Below are 23,779 nucleotides of genomic sequence, written 5' to 3' on the forward strand. Positions count from 1 at the left end.
TTATCTCTCAGGTGATTATTAGATTTTTTATGACTTTTGCTGAATATTTTCACTAAATTTCAAATAGCCTTTATGTGTAGTAGATTTAACGACTTACAAAAGTGAGTAGAGAAATAAAACTTTAACCTCTGGTTTCACAGACAAGGCTAGCTAGTCCTAGACTAAAATGCATGTTTGAGCTGTTTTAACTGAAAGAAACTTGTACTGACATATCTTAAATATGTCACTGCCATTGTTTTGTCTCAAGATGCACACCAGTAATGTTTTTTCTAGTGTATGTTTGTAAAAGCTACTTGAATATCCTATTTGAACTAAGACCTAATCCTGGCTTAATCTAAGCCCTGTCTGTGAAACCGGGCCTTAGAGTTTGAAAAGTGGATTTTAAAATATTTCAGTTAAAAAAATGCACACACCGAAATGTTCAATGATAGTTTCATCTCAGTGTTTTTAAAATATTTTTTATAATACGTTTTAATAATTTTATTTCCCTAATTTTGGAAGTAGATTGAGCCCAGTCCAATTTTTATGGTTAGCTTTGACCAGACAAGGTAGGGTTTGATGTCACACCCATAAAACAAAGTAAAGGTGAACTAATGGTATAACGTTAATGCAATATTTATGTCTTTCATTTCCTCTCTAAGTGCACGTCATTTTAATGGATCTGGAAACAGGGAAATGCTTTGTGATAGCCTATCCATTAGCTTCCGCTACTATTGTAAATCTCCTCAGCCTTGCTATCTGTATGCAAACAATGCAAACATTACTTAAGGTTTAGCAGTTGAAGCTTTTACAATTTATATTACGAAATCTCCGGAAAAAAAAAAAAAAAAAAAACTTTATCATTTCCCCCTTTCGATGAGAGCAGCGCTTTTGTGTTCATTTCCCGAGCTCCTACGTACTGGGTGTGTCCGCTCTGTCAATCAAGACTTGCTCAATCCGTAAGCTCCGCCCCTTATGTTCTCAGCTCCCTCCAGCAAGCGGACTGTCAACTCACCGCGCAACTTTACTCAATCACTGGATTTTACATCACTTTTGGAGTACAAAAACTTACTTTTACGGCGTGAAACGTTATCGGACCTGCTTTGGAGGAGATGGAGATTTAGAAGGGGTGATTGTCGTTGTAACGAGTAAGATTTGGGTCATATTTAGTGTTTGATGGCTGCTGGGGATGGAGCCCAGCTGCCGGCGACCGTAGCGGCCAGCAGGAGCGTGGAGAAGGCGCTGGAAGAGGCTGCGTCCAGCGGAGCGCTCATCCTGTCCAACCGTAAACTAAAAGAGTTCCCCCGCACCGCCAAGAACTATGACCTGTCCGACATTACACACGCAGGTAAGACTTTAATAAAGCAGTCAGGGGGACCAGTGAAGGGGGAGGGAATGTATCAGTACATTTAATGTCCTTTGTTTGAGTGTCTTCTTCACCTGCGCCCCTTCTGTAGGGGTGCACGAGCACCACCACCATCATCACGCCCGACCCAGAAAAAGCGGATCTTTCACTTTAATGATCTTAGTAGGAAGCCGATCATCTGATAAGTTCATTTCAGTTCTCGCTTTCGTTTATAAATAACTAAATCACTGACCATACATCAACTTATTGTGTTTTTAAAGTCAGGTTGTTGAGTTTGAGACTGATGTGCTTGCTTTAGAAATTGAAGACATCTGCGCTGTGCTTCTCTTCCTGTTGTTGAGGTGGAAGCTACACTCAGGCTGAGCCATCTTACCACAGACCCACTGTAAAACTTTACATTTGATCGCAGTGCAGTGTAAACCCAGCAGTATATGTTAATGTTGTAGTCAGCTCTTTTGATTGCACTCTCATTGGTAGGAAGCTTGTTGAGATTCATCTTGCCAGCAGCACTAATATGACCATCTGCTCCTCTTTCATACAAAGTGGCTATAAAGCAGTTTGTATTTGAGCCATACAAACCCCCACACGCACATGCTCTCAAGTCTTATAGAGTTGATGCAGAGCATTTATTATTTAGCAAGATAATATCTGCTGCATGTGTGCATTTCAGTTCTTGAAACTCTTTTTGTAACTTTGTGACCCACAGCTGGGGTTATTGACAAGTTAGAAATGGATTCTGCTGTAAAATGCATTCAAATGCATTTACAGCTTTTTAGGTTTGATAAATGGTGCTAAAACCATGTGAATTTCCATGCACGGGAATATTCTGATATTTATATACTGATTATGTAATGATCATTTAAACACATTTATTAAGATTGTCATAACCCAGTTAAGACAATATTCCAGTTTATTGTATAATCAGATTTTTGTGTGATGTGGAGTATTTATTTTAACTAAACATTGTTTTTTTTATGTGACCAAACCATGGTCATTCAGTGAGTCGAAATATTTCTCACAAGCAATGAGAAGGCCTGCGTTTAGTAATTCATTGTGCTGTGGTATGCCATTGTTAAGGACTTGAATGAGAATTGTTTAGAGTTCATTAAATTAAATGCAGCATAATAAACCGCAAGAACAAGCCTCTCCTGGAACAAATGAATGCACATGTCTTAGTTCATTTTGAATATGCTGATAACCTGTACACAGGAATAATCAAATACTTTTCCAGAATAAAGGCTTAACCAAAAAATATACTTCAATCAGAAAATGATGTGCAAAATGGTAATTTAGAGGAACACATTCAGATTAGTAGTCAATTAATGTAGTTTTTACTTGTTCCCACCTCATAATCTTGAATCTTTTCTCAAAATATTGACTTATATTGATACCACTGATGTAATCCTTTAGGCACTGACTATAGTTCAGTATGTCAAAATCCAGTTATGGTCTAATTTCATCTTTCTGTGGAGGGTTTTCACATCAATTTTCTGCATGGATAAGTACGTTGCCTTGGAAACCGTACTGTACGTCTGACTCTCAGAAATCCAAGCCACAGTTTGGGATCAGTCCGAGGATGTGGAACAGTTTTAGACGGGTCTCCAAACTCGGGCCTGGAGGGCCACTGTCCAACTCCAACTTGCCTCAACACACCTGCCTGGAAGTTTCTAGTATGCCTAGTAAGACCTTGATTAGCTGGTTCAGGTGTGTTTAATTGGGGTTGTAGCTAAACTTTGCAGGACAGTGGCCCTCCAGGGGCAGGATTGGACACCCCTGATTTAAGAGAACTAGGCCCGAAACTTCCATACTGTGAATGCTAGAAATCTAAGCATAGTCCCAGTGTTAAAATAAAAAAAATCATGCCATAATAATCATGTTCCCTAGACACACCTACTGTCAAGGTGGAGAATGATTACTAGGTGTTGCTCACATATTACAGGTTGCAGTTGCAATGTGTATTTTAAGTGTGCTTGAAGGTAGGAGGAAGATGATAGTGTCTCTTTTGGTAAGAGACCTATTGAAGCAAGGATTGATAGGCCTTGGTTTATTCTTATACTCGCCTCAGTCTACACATACTTTCTCTCCTGAATATTGCTCTCCAAAGACTAACTTCCTCTCAGGAAGGTCAGGGGTTCAGTCTTGCTGTAGGTCCAGTTCGGTGATGGAAAACAAATCCCAGTCTCATCAATCCACCAAGACCCCTGAAAAACAGATGTACTCATTCTACACAATTTTAAGTTTATTTGTATAGTGAATATTGATTATATGATAAGGATAAAATTACAATATTAGGATAATATTTGTGTCAGTCCAAAGTTGCATCATCTGAAATCTTTACAATTGTCAGCGTCACCTGAAAACTTTGGGTCAGTTATGGCTTAATGGTTAGAGTCGGACTTGTGGTTCGAGTCTGGCAGGAAGTGTAGGTAGGGGGAGTGAATGAACAGCGCTGTCTTCCACTCTCATTACCCACAACTGAGGAACCCTTGAGCAAGGCACCTAACCCCCAATCACTTCCCGGGCGCCACGTGTCACATCACTTAAAATCACTTAAAAACATTGCAAAGGCTGGATGCAAACTGAAGCTGGCGCTATCTAAAATTACTCCAGGACTCATAACCTGAATAATAATACAGCTACTGTTGACTTCACCAAACAACAATAACACAAGCTAGACTGTGCCTCAGCACTTTAGGGTGAGATGACGTCCAAGACTTTCTTTTCACCGTCCCAGAGAAATGAAATAAATTTAGTTATTTAAAAGAGGTGCTGAAAGATGGATGTAGAGAACGCTTAAGATAAGAGTTTATGAAAACAAAAGGACCACCGTAGAAGCAGCTCTGGGAGGAGAATGCTCTCTGAACATGGGCACCAAGATGATCCTCCAAATGAAATCACAGTGAAAGTTTTTTGGTGGGTGCGTTGTAGATGAAAATATTTGTTTCCATCCAGCTCCCACACACTTGTGAGCATGCCTGGGGCATGAACGTCGTGTAGCCCGTAACACAGTATCTCATTCAGAGGCACACACTCTCCATACCACAACTAAGCCTCACAGCAGCTGAGAGAAAGAGGGGAGGGAGAGAGGCTTTTTTTTTTTTTTTTTTTTTTGATAAAATGGGCTCGTGGGCTGCTCCCATTGTTATGATATTCCCGAAATAGGGACCCTCCTCTTTCCCCCCAACTGGAGACCCATTCGGCAAAACCCCTCCTCCATTGTCTGAGGCAGGCTTCTCTCTCTCCCACGTGCTCTCTCCATTTCTGTTAGATCTCTTGTTTGTTTTGTTTTTTTCTTTCTTTTCTTGGTCGGGTGAAGATTCCCTTTTATCCAGGTCATCGTAGAAGGTCTTCAATTTGGGGTAGTTTGGATGATTTTCAGAAGAGATGACCCAGATTACATTCTACAAGACACTCTCCTCATGGCTTATTTCCATTGATCTGTTATCCCCCATCAGTAATGTTTCCTGTCCGCTATTAGCCTGTAGGCATGGCTGTGTCTGTGGTAGTGAAAGTCTGGACTGTCTGGATATTGGCCTAATAATGGTCCAGTTTTTTGGCATACATTCAGACTTGCATTTAGTGTAGTTTGTAGTTTTGCCTTTTGATTCAGTTGCCTGTTTGTTCAGTACTGTGGCCAGCAATCATTAGAAACTTCTAGACATTCTTTTGTAAAAATAATATTGTTTTTGAAATTTATAGACAAATACTTACTGTAAAAATGATTCATGATGTTCATAGGCCTCATGATGTTGAGGTTTATAGGCCCCATGATGATTCATGATGTTCATAGGCCTCATGGCTCACGAGATAAGACATGACTAAATAAATGAACACTCTTTGAAGTTGCAAAGAACTATAATGATAACTATAAAGTTTTAATAATCATTGTAATTCTATGAGAGTAGCAAAGTCGATATCGTTGGAATTGCTTTTTATAATGATTTTTTTTTTCCAGCTGAAGAATGATAAAAACATTGACAGCCAGTCAGAATCTGTCCAAATTTAAAGGGATAGATCACCCCAAAATAAAAGAAAATTCTGCCACTATTCACTCACCTTTATATAGAGATGCACCGGTTGACCGGTTTGTTTTATTTTGACTAATCTCTGTTCTGGACTTCCACACAAACTGCCTTGCAATAACTTCCCAAAATGTTGTTTGTGTGGAAATAGTCTGTAAACAGGACATTAACGCAGGCCAGAGACGGGGCGCGCTGAATACAGATGCAAAGACGAGAGGAGAGCACAGATGTGCCAGCAGAGCAAATACTGTACCAGGTACAGCAAGCTCACTGTTTGCGATGCTCAAAATATTGGAAGAAAGAAAAAATATTGAATTGGGGGTGGGGGATTATATGAATGTATCTCTGAAGGGAACTGACTGTCTTCAGAAAAGTTTCCATGGCATTTTCTTTTCCTCTACCTTCGTATAATGCCTATTAAAGTAGAGTTTATAAGCACAGTTGCTTTGTGTACAGCGGAAACAAAGGAAACGCTATATTACTAATGTTCCATAAGCGCCACCTACTGTCAGACAGTGAATTTTGCAATTTCATTCAGCAAGTATGTTCTGCAGGTATGTTTTATGCGTAACTTCACAAAGCTAAAGTAAGACTGTTTTTGCTTTAAATCTTGAAATTACACAATCTAGGCCTAATTTAAATCAAAAACTGCTCATGTTACATGTATGTAGCATATATGTGAATATATTTTTTCATGAAACCTGATAGATTTCTGTCCCTCGATTGAACGTCCATTCCACCAAAACTTTTATGCTTTGAAAATTTCATTAAGACATTGTAAAAGTAATCCATATGAATCAAGCTGTTTTAGACCATTTAAAGGGTTAGTTCACCCAAAAATGAAAATTCTGTCATTATTTACTCACCCTCATATCGTTCCAAACCCGTAAGACCTTTGTTCATCTTCAGAACACAAATTAAGATATTTTTGATGAAATCCGAAAGCTTTCTGACCTCCGATAGACTGCATCATTATTACCACTTTCCATGTGACTACAGTGGTTCAACCATAAAATTCTGAAGTGACAAAGTACTTTATGTGCAAAAAACAAAAATAACGATGTTATTGAACAATTTCTTCTCTTCCATGTCAGTCCCCTATGCTGTTCATGCAGTAAACACAGTGCAGCTCTTCCGGGTTCTACGTCAGAATGCTGGCTCATTATTGGCAGACGCTGTTTACGTGAGCAGCACGACGTATGCGTGTGATGCTGACGCGGGAGCCGGCCAATACTGAGTTGGCATTCTAATGTAGAACACGGAAGAGCTGCACTATGTTTACTATGTGAACAGCGTCACTTCATAATTTTAAGGTTGAACCACTGTAGTCACATGGAAAGTGGTAATAATGATGCAGTCTATTGGAGGCCAGAAAGCTCTCAGATTTCAACAAAAATATCTTAATTTGTGTTCTGAAGATGAATGAAGGTCTTGCGGGTTTGGAACGACATGAGGGTGAGTAATTAATGACAGAATTTTCATTTTTGGGTGCACTACCCCTCATTAGACTCATTAGTGCAAATTACCACTTTTGTTTAGTCCTGGGTTCAGTGAACAGTGACTGACCTATTTATTTCATTTTATTTGGTTACATGAAACTTTTATTTATTTAAAAACAACTCATTTTGTGCTCTGTGGGTTTAGAGAAACAAGAGGGTGGGTAGATGATGACAGAATGGGAGCAAAAGATCTGCGGAAGATGAGACTTGATTTGACTGAATAAATTTAGACACACATTCATGATTTCTCCTACAGTATTTAGACAAACACCTTTTCTACCCATAACAGCTGTGCAGCTTGATTATCAAAGATAAAAATACATTTGTGAAAGTTGCATTCATAATCCATTTTACTTAGAAATATGGAGGGGCACTTTCCCGGTTGGTTTGCATGGGCGGTTTGAATGCACCATTTTTCCAGATAAAGCGTTGGTGGCATTGTATCTTCCTTTTTTTCTTTTGACCATGTACTTTTTAATGCTGTCATGCATTAGATTGCAGTGTGCCTGTGCATCTTAAATCAGGTTCTTTTTAGGACTGAAACTGTTTGAAAGGTCCAGTCCACACCCTCACATTCATGTTATATACTGAAACCAGGAAGTAAAAATGACATTGACTGCCTTTATACACAGTGACACAATGACCATTTAATGGGAAAGTTGACGTGTTCATGCGGGTTATGCAACAAATCAGCACATCTATACAACAAAATCTTTTCACATTTGTTGTTAGCAAAAAATCTAAAAAAACTAATGAGTTCACTCAGTTTTGAGATGATCCCTTATGTTTTATAGGTCATTCAGATAGACCCTGATGCTTGAAAGCGTTTCCTGCTATGTTAGGATGTGGTCAACCTGGCACATTACTGATGAATATTAAACAAGAGGTCATATTTTGCCTATGCAAATGAGCATCTCAGATTCAGGGTTGGAGAGGATTTATGAATTCAGCTCTGCTAGGCACAATTTCAAGTTTGTGTGTGTGTTGGTTGTCTGTTTTGTCATTCTTTTGAGTGTTTGCCAGCTGTGTTTTGAAATAGTATGTGCTTCCCTTATGTGCCAGCTGTTGGAGACTGTGTTTGCATGAATGCGCGTGGTCATTTAACACGTCTGCAGTGCACATATGTAAAAAATGCACATAATTCTATGTAAGTGAGAACTGGAGTGTGTCTACACCACCAGCTGTGTCAGATTCACTGTTGCACAGTGTTGCTCTGTTTCCCCTTGCAGTTGCATTTCCACTACACACCGGATGTGGGCTCCTCAACTTCAACTTCTGCTTCTCCTCAGCGACAAACTCTCGGCTCTACTCCCTCCCTCTTTTTCGCTCTCTTCCTCTTCCTCTCTTTTCACTCACACTTTTAAAGCACAACAGATGGTCAGAAGGTCTCAAATCTCAAGAGAGGAGCACAGCTAGAAACCCTTGGCGTATAATTGCTATCGTTTTTTTTTAACGGATATCAGTTATAATGTAAAATGAGAAGGAAGGAGGTTTTGCTGTCACTCATTGAAACTGAAATCACACAGATGCTGTATTATCATGCTCACTCTTTCTGCAGCAGAAACAGTTACAGACTCACAGGAGGTCTTAGATTTATTCCTATTGCAGAGTTATTCCTTGTAGAGCTATTTTTGCTGTAACATTTTTTTATTTAACTTGTGTTGGGATGGCTGGAACTTTCTGCTGTTATTGTATGTCTGTTATTGTGTGAACCTGTATGCCTTGTTTACGCAGTTGCAATGAGGTTTTAGTATGTTGTGAAATGAATGCATTCACAATATTGAAGTTTTGTATGTCTCGAATGGACTTTATCCCATTTTTTTAAGGATTGTAAACTAATTTTTCAATTGTAGAGGTATTTTATATTGAGCCCTGCACATGACGTAGGTGGGGGGATATAAGATATAATTAAGGTAGCTATAAATAATAATTTGTTCCCACAACTTATGAATTATTTCTCTCCGTTTAGTTAAATCATGGCCACATTGTAATTTGTTCCCTTGTTTTAGTTAAATTGTGGCCCAGATTTAATTAAATTCAAATGAGAGGACAAATTAGTACAACGTGACTAAAACGAGGGAACAAATTCATAAAATGTAGCCACACAGTCATGGTAATACATTCCTAATTCATGGCTATAATATCTTTTTTTGTTTCTGCATGTCATGTGCTGGGCATTGTAATTTGCTCCCGTTTATCTATCTGTTTTTCTGGAAATTAATAAAAACTTTAAAGACACAGAAATTTTGTACTATATTCTAGTTATGCTGTGCTCAAATATGTAATTTTCTAGATATTGTTTATGTGTAGCGTGAAACTTGTGATGTCTGTTTTGTGAATAGAATCTTTTGTTTTTTTTGCTGAATTAAATTGCATCAGTTGCAAAGATGAATTTGACGATGGTGACATAGTGGACTTGCCTTTAGAGAGAAATGCACCTTTCATACGGATTATATAATCAGAGTATTTGTTTTCGATTTGTTCTTTAAACTTTCTTTAGATATATTTCTCATGTCTGTGTGGCAAGTAGCCTACATATAATACACTGAGTTTCGGTTCATTTTTGTGACGCGCTCTAGTTCACGAAGGCTGAGATGGCGGAAATTGCATTCTGTTCGTTTTTTTTTATTTTATTTTACAAAAGCACAGCGTTTTGTTTGTTGTTATTGTGAGTTTAAACAAATAAAAGTAGACCCTTTACAGTTTTGAATGATGTATTACTTATCTGTATGACCAAAAATGCTCTTTCCAACTCTCAAACGTATCTCCAATATTTATCCGGTTTTGATTATACTTCTGGTAATTTTAGATGGATGGCTTTTTCGGACAGGTAGAATCTAACAGTTTACCGCCAACTGGCAACCCGGGGTGTCGAAATACTATTGCGTAAACTGGCAGCGGGCGGGATCACAGACCAAAACAAAAACAGACATTTTGACATGGAACACACATTTCAAAGTACAATAACTTCCTGTATTATTGTTTTTCAGAGAAACAAGTATGTGAACTTAGCATGTTTTCTAAATATCTGCAAACATATTATGGTATTTTTATGCTTTATTACAGAAATGACATACAGCAAAATGTGTGTGTGTGTGTGTGTGTGTGTATATATATACAGTATATATAGAGAGAGAGAAAGAGGGAGAGAGAGAGAATATTTTAAAAGCCATTAATTATTTTTATTTTTTTTAAAGTAGCAGAAATTAGATGAATCAGTGCTGCTTTTGTGTGTTGCTGAACGCACAACTATTGGGAAAAATGAGAAAACATGTCCAGGTGTAAATGTTTGTTGAATGTTCTCTGAACCATGCCATGCTCCATTGAAACGCACACATTCTGTGCTAACATCTGATCTCACTCCTCACATGATCGTATTAAATGAACACAACGTTCATAAAGTGCCTCGATATCTGATCTGAAATCCACTCCTCTCCTTTCCACATAATCATACTCGATAGGATATGGAAGTTCAAGTCTGATTGAGATTCAACTGTTTGATGAACACCAGCTCCTGATAAGTTATGTAACGTAAAGCGTGTCCAGATGGCAGAATCACCATCTCCCACTAGGCTTTAGAGAAGCTCTAGGGATGATTATAGTGTGTGTGTGTGTGTGTGTGTGTGTGTGTGTGTGTGTGTGTGTGTACTTGAGAACATGGTTCGGTCGAGCGCAAGGGAGACCACACCAGATCTCAGATTAGAGAACATTGAGGATTATCACACTGACGGTTAGTGTTGGTTGATTGTTTTTAGTGAGTTTGGCCGAAGCTGCTCTGCAGTAGACTATGAGTTGTTGTACTTGTCCGTGCAAAACTCCAAAATGCGAGGGTGTTTGTTTGCCATGGAGTTGCCTTGTGGTTGCTGAGGTGTTCGGAGTGGATTTTAGTATCCTGTTGTGTGACATTGCTACAATGTTTTGGGTGGTTGCTAGGAGAAATGTTCATGATTAATTGATTTAATCAATTTCAGCACAAATACATGTTTTTTACAGTTTACAAATGAATGGTAAACAAATTCATAGTAAACATGGCCTACATTATAAAATACAGTTAACTGAAAAGGTAACACTTTAGTATGAGGAACACCTATTCATTATTAATTATGACTTTTGCCTCAATAAACTCGTAATTTACTGCTTATTAATAGTTAGTAAGGTAGATGTTGTCGCATTTAAGTTTAGGTATTGTGTTGGATTAAGGGGTGTAGAATAAGGTCATGCAGAATAAGGCATTAATATGTGCTTTAATAAACAGCTAATATTCTAGTAAAATGCAAGCTAATAAGCAACTAGTTAAAAGTGAGAATTGTTCCCCATACTAAAGTGTTACCGCTGAAAAGTATCAGTACACGCATTTAGGTATATTTATTTAAATGAAAATTAAAAAGTAGCCTACATGCACATGGTTTGTGAGTACTTAACATGCATGTTGTGGTATTAACACTAAGGACTAATCAATTAATATAGTGTTAATCTTAATGGCAGGTGATTATGAAAAGTTCATTTTGACATCTGGATACAGTAGATTTTCTGGACTCTGGTTTTGCTTTTAATGTGTATGGAATTGTTTTTTGTTTTTGTTTTTTTACCCATTTGGTAGTCACTGCATTATGTTTTGACATATGATGATTTGGTTGTTATGGTAACGGAACACATCCGCTAACCTGAAAGGATTTCACCGCACTGTCGCTTCTTCAGTCTTGTGTAACAGATACTGTACAAGCTCCTGGTGTATAGGGCTGAGACTTCAAGCGTCTTGAGTCACCGCCGAACCACCTCCACAGAAATGAGATCAAGGGCTCAGAACAACACAACATAATCTGATTACACCACGAGACATGCTTCTACCTTCACAAACCTGCCCATTAAACCTCTGTGTTGTATGTTAGTTGTGTTTATGGTGTATAGCAACAGATCCTTGAGTTTGCTGTTGATACAAAGTCTTTTTTCGCCACAACTTTGCCTGCCAGCTTGGAAAGTTTGCATAGATGCTGGTATACACACACGCACACATACACACACACGCACACAGGTTTGTTTTGCTATCTTAGTGAGGACATTCCATAGGCGTAATGGTTCTTATACTGTACAAACTGTACATTATATCCCCCTACACTATCCCTACTCCTAAACCTAATCACCACAGAAAACATTCTGCATTTTTAAAACATTTAGTATGTTCTTAAAGCTATTTTAAATACGAGGACTCATGAAATGTCCTCATATTTTATGTTTACGTCGTAATACCAGTATATTTGTGTCCTCATAAATCATGAAAACAAGCACACAAACACACACACACACTAGCTTCCTTAGCCTAGCATGTGCTAAGAGTAAATACTCCATTTAAGTTTACTTCACGAAGTGTTGCTTAAATAAAGTCATCTTTATAGGATCAGAGTAACTGTAAGTACTTCCAAAACTAATAAATAAAGAAGCACAACAAAAATGGCACCTAATAGTTTTACTTATTTTATCCATAAAATAATGAAAGTTCTGACTACATTAAAATGGCCAACTACTTTTTCTTGCTATGGCTAATTTCACAACATTTTATGCATCCCAAAACACACAATAACAAAATATTTTCAGACTTTTTGCGTAATTTGACAAAATTACATCTTGACCAGAAATTATGCACAAATGTTAGTGATAAGTGATATTTACCTGGTTTTCTTCACACATCACATCTCATATTCATTATCTCATAATCTCAAGCTCTAGCAGTGTTGTTTTAGTATTATTTATACTATTATATTTATATATTAATATTTTAAATTAACTTCTATTTTTCCAGTTTTCATTTTAATTTTAAGTTTTGATACTTTGTCTGTTTTATTAATTTTTAATATTTAGCATTAATTTATTTTTTTTACTGGTTTTAGTTTTGTACTTTTAGTACTTACATTTGATATTATTTTATTCCACTTAGTTTACCAAGGCAACATTTCTAATTATGTAAGTATTTCTAAGTAAGTATTAATAGGTTTTTATTATTTTTATATTTCATTTTTTATTTGTGTTGTTATTTTTTTCAGCTTTATTTCAGTTAATTCTTTTTAGTAGTTTTAGTTAATGATATCAGGTACACTAATTTTAGAACAAAATCTTTTATTATGGCCTGAATTGCTGTGTGCTGAAAATTGACACCACAACAGTGGGACAGCCATACTTTTTGAAAAATCATTTTCATAAAAATGTAAATGGTTTGTTCTTAATTTTAGGTTAAAGTGCATTCAAAGGATGATCAGTGCTGCTGCTTCCTTCATGTCCTCTGTGTTGTAGTGTGAAGTACATACGTCACTTGACATAACAGATCATATAAATTTAAATGGGATCTTCCGGGCTGGTAACTCGAGCGTTGGTTGTTTCTATTGCAGAGAACCTGATCACCACTGATGTATTCTTTGAGCTCTAAAGTAAGACACTTAACCCTGTGTGGCTACAGATGAACTGTCTTGTGGTCATTTTAAACTGTCTAAACATCTTAACTGTCTTGCTTGTCAGTTTAGAAGGTGTCTGTTAAACAGCAAGTAAACATGTGGATGTTTAATTAGGATTTTCATAAAACTGTTTTGTGAGAGAGGAGAACAATCACTAGTTTGAAGGTGATGGAGGTGTATTTGAACACAAAGGGCTCTGACCACACTGGTGGAATTGTGTGGGATAACTTGGAGGGGCCCCTAAATGTTTGGATGGTTAAATCCATAGGCTTGACCTTTTGTGGCCTCCATCGATGTTTAAAGACAAAGATAACACTGTAGTCAAAGTGCTGGGCCGTTGACCGTCGATTTAACAGGATGCACACAGAACTCTCTGTTCATTCAGAACGTTTGAAGACAACGTCCCATAGACTCCACAAATGAAGTGATTATGCCATTAAGGATTTTTACTGTTGTAATTGGCAATACTTCACACAGAAGAGATTGGACACTCCCTAAGCATGAGTTTTCTAAAACATCACTCATACTGTTCCTCATATTCAGGTTTGAGTAAATCCATAGCAAGTATTAAACTTTTACAAATAACTCATAATAACAAATAACTCATTCCTCTTCTTTTGTGACATGAATGAGTACCTGAAATCCAGTGGCTTGTTGAGCAGAAGTATGCTGTTACTTTTCTGATGGACTGGACTTATCGGCTGGTAGACAATTACGTGGAATAAAATCCTAGACTTGCATTACCATATCTAGTGACCAGAATATTATAAAGGGTTAGTTCACCTAGAAATTAACATTCTGTCATCATTTACTGACCCTCATGTCATTCCAAACCTGTGATTTTTCTTTCTTTTGCAGAACACACACAAAAAAACACATTTTGAATAATATTGATAACTGAACAAACTGCCCATCGACTTGCAGAGAAAAAAAAAACACTGAATCAAAATATCTTCTTTTATTTTCCACTGAAGAAAGTACATCATACAGATTCTGAGCAACACTAGGATTGGGAATCAACATGTTTCTTGTTCAGAACCAGTTCAAAACTTAAACAGAACAAAAAAACATTCTCATTGAATTGAATGTGATAAAAGAGACTGACTGGTTACCCCAAATAATATAAAATCAAAAAATAAAACTTAAATGAAACCAAGAACCATTATTATTTGTATTATTATATTATTAGTATTATGTGTACATATATATAATTTAAACAAAACATGGTAGGCTATGATTTCATATAGTTAGGATTCATTATTTGGCGTTTCCTCAAAAGTGACTCATTAATTGAACCATTAAAATGGAAGTGGAATCAAAACCATTCACACCACCTACATTTTCCTTAGAAAACTACAAATCTTTTAAAATGAGTCTCTCAGAGAAAAACAACAGAAACTTGCTAATGCTCTAAGTAGGCTTTCTGCCTATTTTTTTCTGTTGTTTTGAAATTAAGACTGTTAGATCTTGACATTTGCTAAAAGCTTGTATAAATCAGGACTGTCCTGTTGGATTATGGTGTTTGAACTGTATATGATTCCATCAATGATATGTTAGAGTCTTTGGAGATTGAGGTCTGAAAATAAACCTCAGTTTTATAGTGCAGCAAGGAATAATGAAAAGGACGTGGCACACACTGGTGTTTTGATCGATTCGGTCAGTGCACTCTAGCTCTCTAAAGTGCTTGTGAGGTCAAATAATCAGCTTTTTTTCTGACAGTAAAATTCACTGATGTGCTTGAGTAGCACTTGTGTGCTTGACACACACATACACACACTTGCTCTGTTGAATGTGTTGAGTCATTCTGGCCCGTGTGTTTTTGTTCCATCACCCCCTCGGCTCAGGCCAGTATTCATGCTTTCACTGCTATTGTCATGCTGCTGTTACTCATTCACTCGCCCCCTTTCAAGCTTTATCCACCTCTCCCAACTTGCCCCCCCCCCCTTTCCCTTTCTTTCTGTCTTTTTTCCTCTGCCCCCATCTCAAGTCAAGTCATGGCACGGTTTATTGTTGTTCCTGCTTAGGAGGAAGAGAAGGAATGAAATGTTGTTTCACTAGTGGCTCTGTTGCAAACTTTTGCAGGTGAAGTGTGCATTTTTTTCAGTATGTTACCCTCCATAAATCACTCAAAAATGAAAATTGTGATTATTTACTTACCTTCTTGTTGTTCCAAACTTGTATGAGTTTCTGGAAAGTAGAATGTCCAGGCTATTTTTGTCTATACAAAAGATTAAAGGGACTTCTCATACTCCAAAAAAAGACAAAAAAAAGTCAGACAAAAGTAGATGCCTTCTACATATAGAGCAGTTGTGTTTCGGGTGAACTGAGTTTGAGTCCTTGTCCTTTCTAATACCGTTAGCCTTCTCTCTCTTTCTCACTTCACTTCCTGTCTGCTCTCTGTGTTGTTCTATAAATAAGAGCAAAAATACCAAAAAAAAGTCTTAAAAAGTAGTTCAACTTTGACTCTATTTTCCAATTCTTTCAATTTTTGTTTTGGTGAGCAAAAGTCCTAAATTTATGTCTAAATTTATTAAAAGTATACCTCCATCTCTGTATGTCTCAAATGTAATTGGTCCTTGTGGTCAGTTCAAAACATTGTTGCAGACATGGGGTAACTGAAAACTGTTTTTTGATGTCATCTGTCTGTCATGATGTGTTGGAAATTTGAATGTGTTTGAATTTTAAGTTATCACTACAGTGGAGGGGAAGATTTTCAGTGAATAGTAACTTAAATTTCAGTCTTTGGCTCACATGAAGCTATCATATGGCTTCAGAAGCCTTGGAATACATATATATTCCACAGACATATTGTGATGCGATCTGGGAAAACCCGTCAGATGTCGCGATGGAACGTTTTCAGTAAAGTCAAAAAATAGGTCAATGTCATTTCTTTGTCAAAATTGGGTTTTCATTCAATTATTATTCTATATTATCTTGTCTATCATCTCTGAAAATATCTTGGCAAAATTTGCATGTTAAGTGCAGAAAAATAGCGATTTATAGTGGCAAGCTGAAAAGACTTTTCTCTAACGTAAAGAACACACCCGGCGGAGGTGAAAAAATCGGCCATAGCTTTCCCTCTCTTAACACTACAAAGACAGTTCACCTATCAAAATAAACCACATGACATGTTGAATGAACGTGTATTAATGCAAATTTCCCACCAGTCCTGTGTAAACTACAGCATGCAAAGATTTTTTTTTTCTAACACGTTATCGTGAGAAGGCGGAGCACAAGAGAACAACAGAGCTATAATACACATACATGTTATGTTTATTAGAGGTTGAATTCAAATCAAATACTGCCAAACTGCCCTTACTACTTCTGAATGGGATGTCTACTTCATAAAATGTATGAAAATATGGAAATATATGAAAATATGGAAATATATGGTTCAGATCACGCAAATAATTGGAGGCGCCAGTAATGTTCAGTAATGGAGCTTGAATGTCATCTAGTGAAAAAGTTTCGACCAAACAAAATCTTACTGAAAGCTCATTTTTGAAATATATCAACCTAAAATTTGGAATGTTGCCATTTTTGGCTTTGATTTTCTTGCAGTTAAGAGTAAAACATGTTTTGTAATATTAGTATTGTAGTATATTGTATATTGTATATATAGTATTGTATATTGTAGTATTATAAAATATAAAAAATTATATTTTTACATTTTCATGAACTTAAACTTCTATAACTTTTTTTTTTTCTTTCACTTTCATCATTTATTTCACTTCTACAATAATCTGCCAAGTGTCTTTGTAATTCAAGCGTTCTTGAATTACAACCATTTATGTTTGGATAGTGCATTTTCATGTCAATGCAAAAAAGGGGGGGACAGTTATTTAAACCTGTTTTTCTCAGAATTCCGTTCCTGAAAATCATAGCGATCAGCCGACTTCATAACTTTTGTTACAGACAAGCTATGAAAGAAGTAAAAACAGATTTGGAAAGTGCGAACTTCATATGGTATTGCAATCTGTGATAGGTAAATTTTCACCATGTGATGAGTTTTCGCAGATCACATCATATATGATATTTTTATAGTGTTGCAGCCCACAGCCCACAGGCCATCTTCCTCTTCAACAGCTAAATGCCTCCCAAAGCCTTTCTTAGTACAATACTTCCACTGTTTAGTGCAATATCTTTATATTCACTTCTATTTATTCATATTATCCATAATACTGTAAATGTGTTCAGAATCTGAAAATATGCAACCTAACTTTGTATTTACCTGACAGTCAAAGCGGCATTACGTCAAAAGTGTGGAAAAATACGAGGGCTTAGGGTGCCATTTGGGATATTAGGGTTCTATTTTGGAGCTTGACAGTAACCATTCGTTTTTGTTGAATGGAAAAGAACACTCTTGTCAGAAGTCACTTTCAAACCAAGCATCTTTCTGTTTGCTCAACACGGCAAATCCACGTGACCATTTTGAACCAATTGTAAAATCTGTATGAGGAAATATTATCGCCTTTATGCGAAATTCACAATTGCATACATTCCTATTGAAATTCCTGGTTTCGTATAAAAATTCGCCTAACAATGGTAAATGTGAATTCAACTTAAGAGTAGGTTGGTGATTTTTAGCATGCTAGCATATTGATACTATTTATTTTTGTGAATTTGGGGCAGGACCAGTTGTTTGTCCAACCAGTGGAATAGAGTGGGAGTGTTCTGGAAACCTGTTTGGAGAATGGTGCAGAAATGACACGCTTCTTCTTTAGGAAAGGACAGAAACTGATAATCAACGTAAATGCAGCATAAATACATGTTTTATTCAGATAAAAGTGAGTCAGTGCCTGACACATTGGGTCTAGTCAGTGCTTTGAAACAAACACAGCGTCATGTTTCAGTTAATCTCAGGGATGACTAGAGCTCCTGGCAGCAGGTACGAAGAGAAAAAATCTTAGCTTGGCACTCTCACAGAGACCTTCAAACAACACGCCTCAACTGTTGTAGAAGTAGTCATGTGGTTCTCAAATGTTACATAGAGCTTATATGGAGCTTACTGTATAATTAGGCCTTGTTTGTGTTGTTGTGTAAATGTGTGTCTAAAATGAACTGCAAGGGAGTCTGTTGTTATCCTGCAGGCTAATCGACGTAATCTCCTTCTAGGGCTAAGGAAGGAGTGGAGGGTGGGTGTGTGTGTGTGGGTGTGTGTGTGTGTGTGGGTGTGTGTGTGTGTGTGTGTGTGTGTGTGTGTTGATTAACACTCTCTCACACACAGCAGATGCAAAACCAGCTTCAGTTACACCAAAGAGACGCTAGCAGGCAGAAGAACACTCAGATTCCTCAGAGAGCATAAGAGAGGAGGGGGTCAGTAGACCAACTGCTACTCTTAAGAAGTCTCTTCATCACACACACACACACACAGAAGATATTTAGAGTGAGACCTTCAGGACATAATTGAAATACAGTCCTGCTTATTAGCTGGGAATTTTTGTAATGATTTGAACGGGTCATTGAGGCTGGGCACAGCTGGAGACCTCACGCAGGAGGTGTTTGTGAGCCTCTGTGGAGAATGTGATACGCCTAGGCGACTATTTCCAGGAACACAAAGTAAACAGGGCTAGAACAGAAATAAAAGCATTGCTACTCATATGGAAATTCTCTTTAGAGGGGTCCTTGATTATGATTTCACTTTTTTAACTTTAGTTAGTGTGTAATGTTGCTGTTTGAGCATAAACAACATCTGCAAAGTTGCGACGCTTAAAGTTCAATGCAAAGGGAGATATTTTCTTTTACAGAAATCGCTTTTTAAGGACTACAACAAATGGCTGGTAGGGACTACAACGAGCTTCTTCCCGGGTTGGTGACATCACAAACCACAAAATTTACATAAACCCTGCCCCCGGGAACATGCAAATAAGGAGGTGAGACGCTTTGGGATGCTTTAGAGAAGAGGAAGAGTTGTTGTAGTAGAGTGTTGTTACCATGCCGTCATTTTACACCAGACTGCTTTACAAACGAGGATGAATTCAATGCTGGATTTGCACAAAAGATTAACATGATGGCACATGCTAGTCGATGAGTTGAATCAACTCCACAGCAACTGCATAAATTTATCCACTAATCATTCAGAAACGTTCAGTTGCATTCTAAAAGTTGTAACTTCTTCCTGAGTCTCTCCATCAGCGTTTGACTCCGGTTTGAACAATGTAAGGCCGAACGCCGTTACTGACAATCGTCATTTTGGCTGTGTGAGATTCTCCAGCTTTGTTGTTGCTGAGCAAACGAAGTGCGAGCTGTTAAAGCTCTGCCCTGTTTTGGAAAGCGGTCCGGGAGCAGCAGCTCATTTGCATTTAAAGGGACACAAACAAAAACGGCGTGTTTTTGCTCACACCCGAATAGAGGCAAATTTGACAAGCTATAATAAATGATCTGTGGGGTATTTTGAGCTGAAACTTCACAGACACATTCTGGGGACACCAGAGACTTATATTACATCTTGTGAAAAGGGGCATAATATGTCCCCTTTAAAGATGAAGTTTGTGGTTTCTGTGCCACTAGATGAAATTGCCATTGGTGGAGCCTAAAGTTGTCAAACCACTCAAGCAAGTTTGCACTTTTTGAGGAATTGGCTTCTGAACTGCATTTTTTATATTATTATTATTATTATTATTTTTATTATTATTACATATTTCATATATAATCTAATGTTTTTTATTAAAAATAGTGCACATTAAGTATACATAAACCTGAAAAGCTTTATGAACTTTTATATATGATCATGTGCAGTCAACTTATGTTAAATGCCTTATTATTATTAATAAGTGATGTTACCCTATACGCCAGTTAAATGTTTTATTAAATGCTTAATTATTATTGTTGAGAGCTGTTATAGATACAAGTTTTTCAGCAGCATTTAGACTTGTACATATTATCTTTCTCCATGATGTGGGCACACTGGTATTTCTCTCATTCTCTACCATGTTAGGCTGGTGTAAATGCAAAGCAGTGCAGGGGATTGTGGGAAATGTGGGCTGCCCCTGGGAATCTTTAGTTCCCACTGGGAACGGAGAGGCGGGAAATGCTTCCTTGCCAAATAAAACAGCTGAACAAAAGATCTGGAGAAGGAGAGCAGATTGGACAATTGGACGGTGCAGGGAAGAAGAGAAAAAAATGCACACTCACACACACACTTCCACATGCTATTGTTCTCATAGTGTGAAAGTAAATTTAATTTTGTTTAAGATCATCAGGAGGGTTATGGAGAATTGAATCTGAAAGGCCTGAAATTACACTGTACCTGCATATGTATGGTGAAACATTGCACCCTAACATTAATTTAGCCTTAAAGGGGTCATGAACTGCGTTGTTTTATTGTTTTATAATGTTTCCTGGGGTGCACTTACAATGTTAGTATGCTTTTTACATCCAAAATTGTAATAATTTAGAAATAAAAGGCATTTTTCCTCTCTTTTTTTAGCCCTCTTATTTTAATGCTGTTTTAAGGGGCGTGTCTGCTGTGAGACTTCAGTGTAAACGCCCACTGCTGTGATTGGCTAACATCTTTCCATTTGAAATTGCCAAGTATTACTCTCTCTTTTAGCACATTTTTTACTATTACAGCTCTGAAGGTTAACTAATCATGAAAAGTGCTGCATTACATTTAGATCTATGGCATTATATTTAGATTGTGGCATGAAAGGTCGCAGTAGCTGATCACAGACATGTTGTTGAGCTCATGAAAGCAGCGATTTCATCATTGCAGCTCAATTTCTTTACACTAACAAATGCTTTCTTCGTAACTAACAGTGCAAACGCGATATAAATAAGAGATTCATTGAATAATACAGGAGTTTTGGTGCGTGTCCAGAACTCAGTCACTGATAAACTCACACTGTTTGATTGACAGCTTCAGTGCGTGCTGTTTGATTGACAGCTCCAACGATTGCAAAGGGAGCTTTCTTTGATCGCTTCTTTTATATAATTTAATCACCTTTTATGTAACAGATTTTCATCCTACTAAGAGAAACAACGTGAAGTTGACCGTTAGTCACTGGTTTGATTTACTGACACATAGACAAAGAACATCTGACTGTACATGAATCATCAGATTAGGCATTAGAATTAACGTTACTTACATGTTGTTGCATTACTGTCGAGTCCATATCGTAGAAGTATGTTTGCAAAGCCTGCACTGAAATGTGAAATGCGATTGATTTACCAAAAAATCCACAGTGAAATACAGAATATAAATAAATAAAGCTGAGACATTCACATTGTTGAAAATAAATAACCATATTCCTAGCATAAGAATCCTCTGTATAACTATTCTCTCCTCCTCATCTCACTAATACGCCAGTGGGCGGGGTTAACATTGCAATGATGAAGTAGGCATTGATTTCTTCTGCAGAGGTGGAGTTTCACCTATTTATGATAGATAGGCACATTCCAGGATCAGTCGTTCAATGGGCCTGATGTCAAAAAAAGCTTTTCTTTGACTTTCAATTCTGAAACGTACAGGATATTCTTATAGTATGATGACCTCTTATAAATCAAAAGCTCAAGAAAAAGTTGATTTCTCAATTCATGACCCCTTTAATCTCTATGTTTTGGTTGTTTCTACTGTCTGGTTTGTCTCTCTTGTGACATGGACTTACGCTCACATTCACACACCCTGTTCTAAGCTCCCTCGGCCCTGTAATTAAAATCCTCCCCTCTCCAGAAATACATCTTGACCCTACGACCAGCGCCACTGAGGGAGTGTGTGTTACGCATTTATCTGGAGAGAGCAACTTCTGTCTGAAATGAAAATATGGAAGGGAATTGGAATAGTCTGTGCTATATTGAGACAAAACGCTCACATCCTCAATTGCTGTCAAAAATGGACTTGGACAAAATTTGAATTCCTATAAAAAAGTCTTTGTTCGCTTTGGGAAACATCACGATTGTTTACGTGTTTCCTGTCCCTGGCTCACAAAAAACCATGGACGACATAAACAAAGTGTTTGAATGCATATGCTATCTAGACAATAGATGCGTGCCTGTTGCTTAGGATGCATCTATAGTCTGACCATTGCCATTGATTGTGACTCAAACAGAATGTAAACACAAAGGAAGTTTCATAATCAGCAACATCTTCTGTACTGTAGTTTTTTTGCTATTGGTTTTGGCCTCACAAAACCTGTCAAGTACTTGTCTGGGAAATGTATATATATTTGCTGTATTTTTAGGACCATTGTTTTTCATGACAAACCTCATTACCATAATGCAAATAAACACTCATTCTCTTTAGTGTAACATAGAAAATGTGATATTGTATTTTGTTAACTTTTTAACTATATATATATATATTATTTATAAAAATTCTAAAGGATATTACATAATGTCCTCTGAGGTTTGTAAGCTGTATTCTGTGATTGTGCCTTGAGGCTGTCAATCATGTAAAGGTGTCTGTGATTGGTCATTATTTTATTCTGTGCTAACTGTGCTTGGTGGTTCTCTATCTCAGACCTGTCAAAGAACCGGCTCTGTGAGGTGCCAGAGGAGGTGTGTCAATTTGTTTCTCTGGAGACGCTCAGCCTGTACCACAACTGTGTGCGATCGCTCACGCCCAGCCTGTGCCAGCTGCAAGCCCTCACCTACCTCAACCTCAGGTACAGACACACACACCCCACCCTACCCCAGATACAGGCTCAGTCTCAGGTGTATCTACACCTTCTTCAGTGTGGAGCTTACCTAAACCAGAGCAAAACACTTCAGGCACTCATCTCAGTATAACACATATAATGTACCGCTCTAACGGTTGGGGTCACTAAGTTTTTTTTTTATTTTTTTTATTTTGGAAAGAATGTAATACTTTTTATTTAGCAAGGATGCATTAAATTGATCAACATTGACAGTAAAGACAAATAAATTCTGTTCTTTTGAACTTATATATTAAATTAAAAAAACTTAATTTTTACATTTGAACTTACACACAAAAAAAATCCTGTAAAATGTATCAGGGTTACCAAAAAGATATTCAGCAGCAATGTTTTTAACATTGATAATAAGAAATGTTTCTTGAGAACCAACTCATCATTACTGAAGAGTCATGTGATGTGAGTAATGATGCTGAAAATTCAGCTTGGTCATCACATATTAAAATAGAAAGCATTTTTTTTTTTTTTACTGTAAAAAATGCAGCCTTGGTGAGCATAAGAGACTTAAGAAAACATCAGGTCTCCCTGAGTGAAATTTTAAGCCTCTTTGTGGCTAAAGATATTGGAAGGATTGTATATACAGTAGATCTTTCATTCAGTATTTTGTACTGCTGTTAGATTGCATTCACTTAATTCTCTTTCTCTCTCTCTCTGTCTGTGTGGTGTAGTCGCAACCAGCTGTCAAGTCTACCACCATCAGTATGTCAGCTCCCTCTCCTGCGGGTGCTCATTGTCAGCAACAACAAGTTATCGGTCCTACCGGCCACCATACACACACTCACACACCTGCGACAACTGGTAAGTAGAACACACACACACA

The 23,779-nt window shown here is 37.3% G+C and overlaps 1 protein-coding gene across 2 annotated transcripts in view; it reads left to right on the plus strand.

Moving 5' to 3' along the window:
• Nucleotides 1-925: 925 nt before the first annotated feature.
• Nucleotides 926-23,779, plus strand: part of lrch4 (leucine-rich repeats and calponin homology (CH) domain containing 4) — a 44,594-nt gene continuing 21,740 nt past the window's right edge. Inside the window, exons 1-3 of one of the 2 annotated variants that reach the window (XM_051899683.1) lie at nucleotides 926-1,327; nucleotides 22,767-22,911; nucleotides 23,628-23,757. In XM_051899683.1, coding sequence (XP_051755643.1) covers nucleotides 1,156-1,327; nucleotides 22,767-22,911; nucleotides 23,628-23,757 — 447 coding nt within the window. In that variant the 5' untranslated portion in view covers nucleotides 926-1,155. The remainder of the gene's footprint in view (nucleotides 1,328-22,766; nucleotides 22,912-23,627; nucleotides 23,758-23,779) is intronic. The other variant, XM_051899685.1, reaches the window with a different exon arrangement.

This window comes from Ctenopharyngodon idella, chromosome 7, assembly GCF_019924925.1.
Source record: "Ctenopharyngodon idella isolate HZGC_01 chromosome 7, HZGC01, whole genome shotgun sequence".
Taxonomy (NCBI): Eukaryota; Metazoa; Chordata; class Actinopteri; order Cypriniformes; family Xenocyprididae; genus Ctenopharyngodon; species Ctenopharyngodon idella.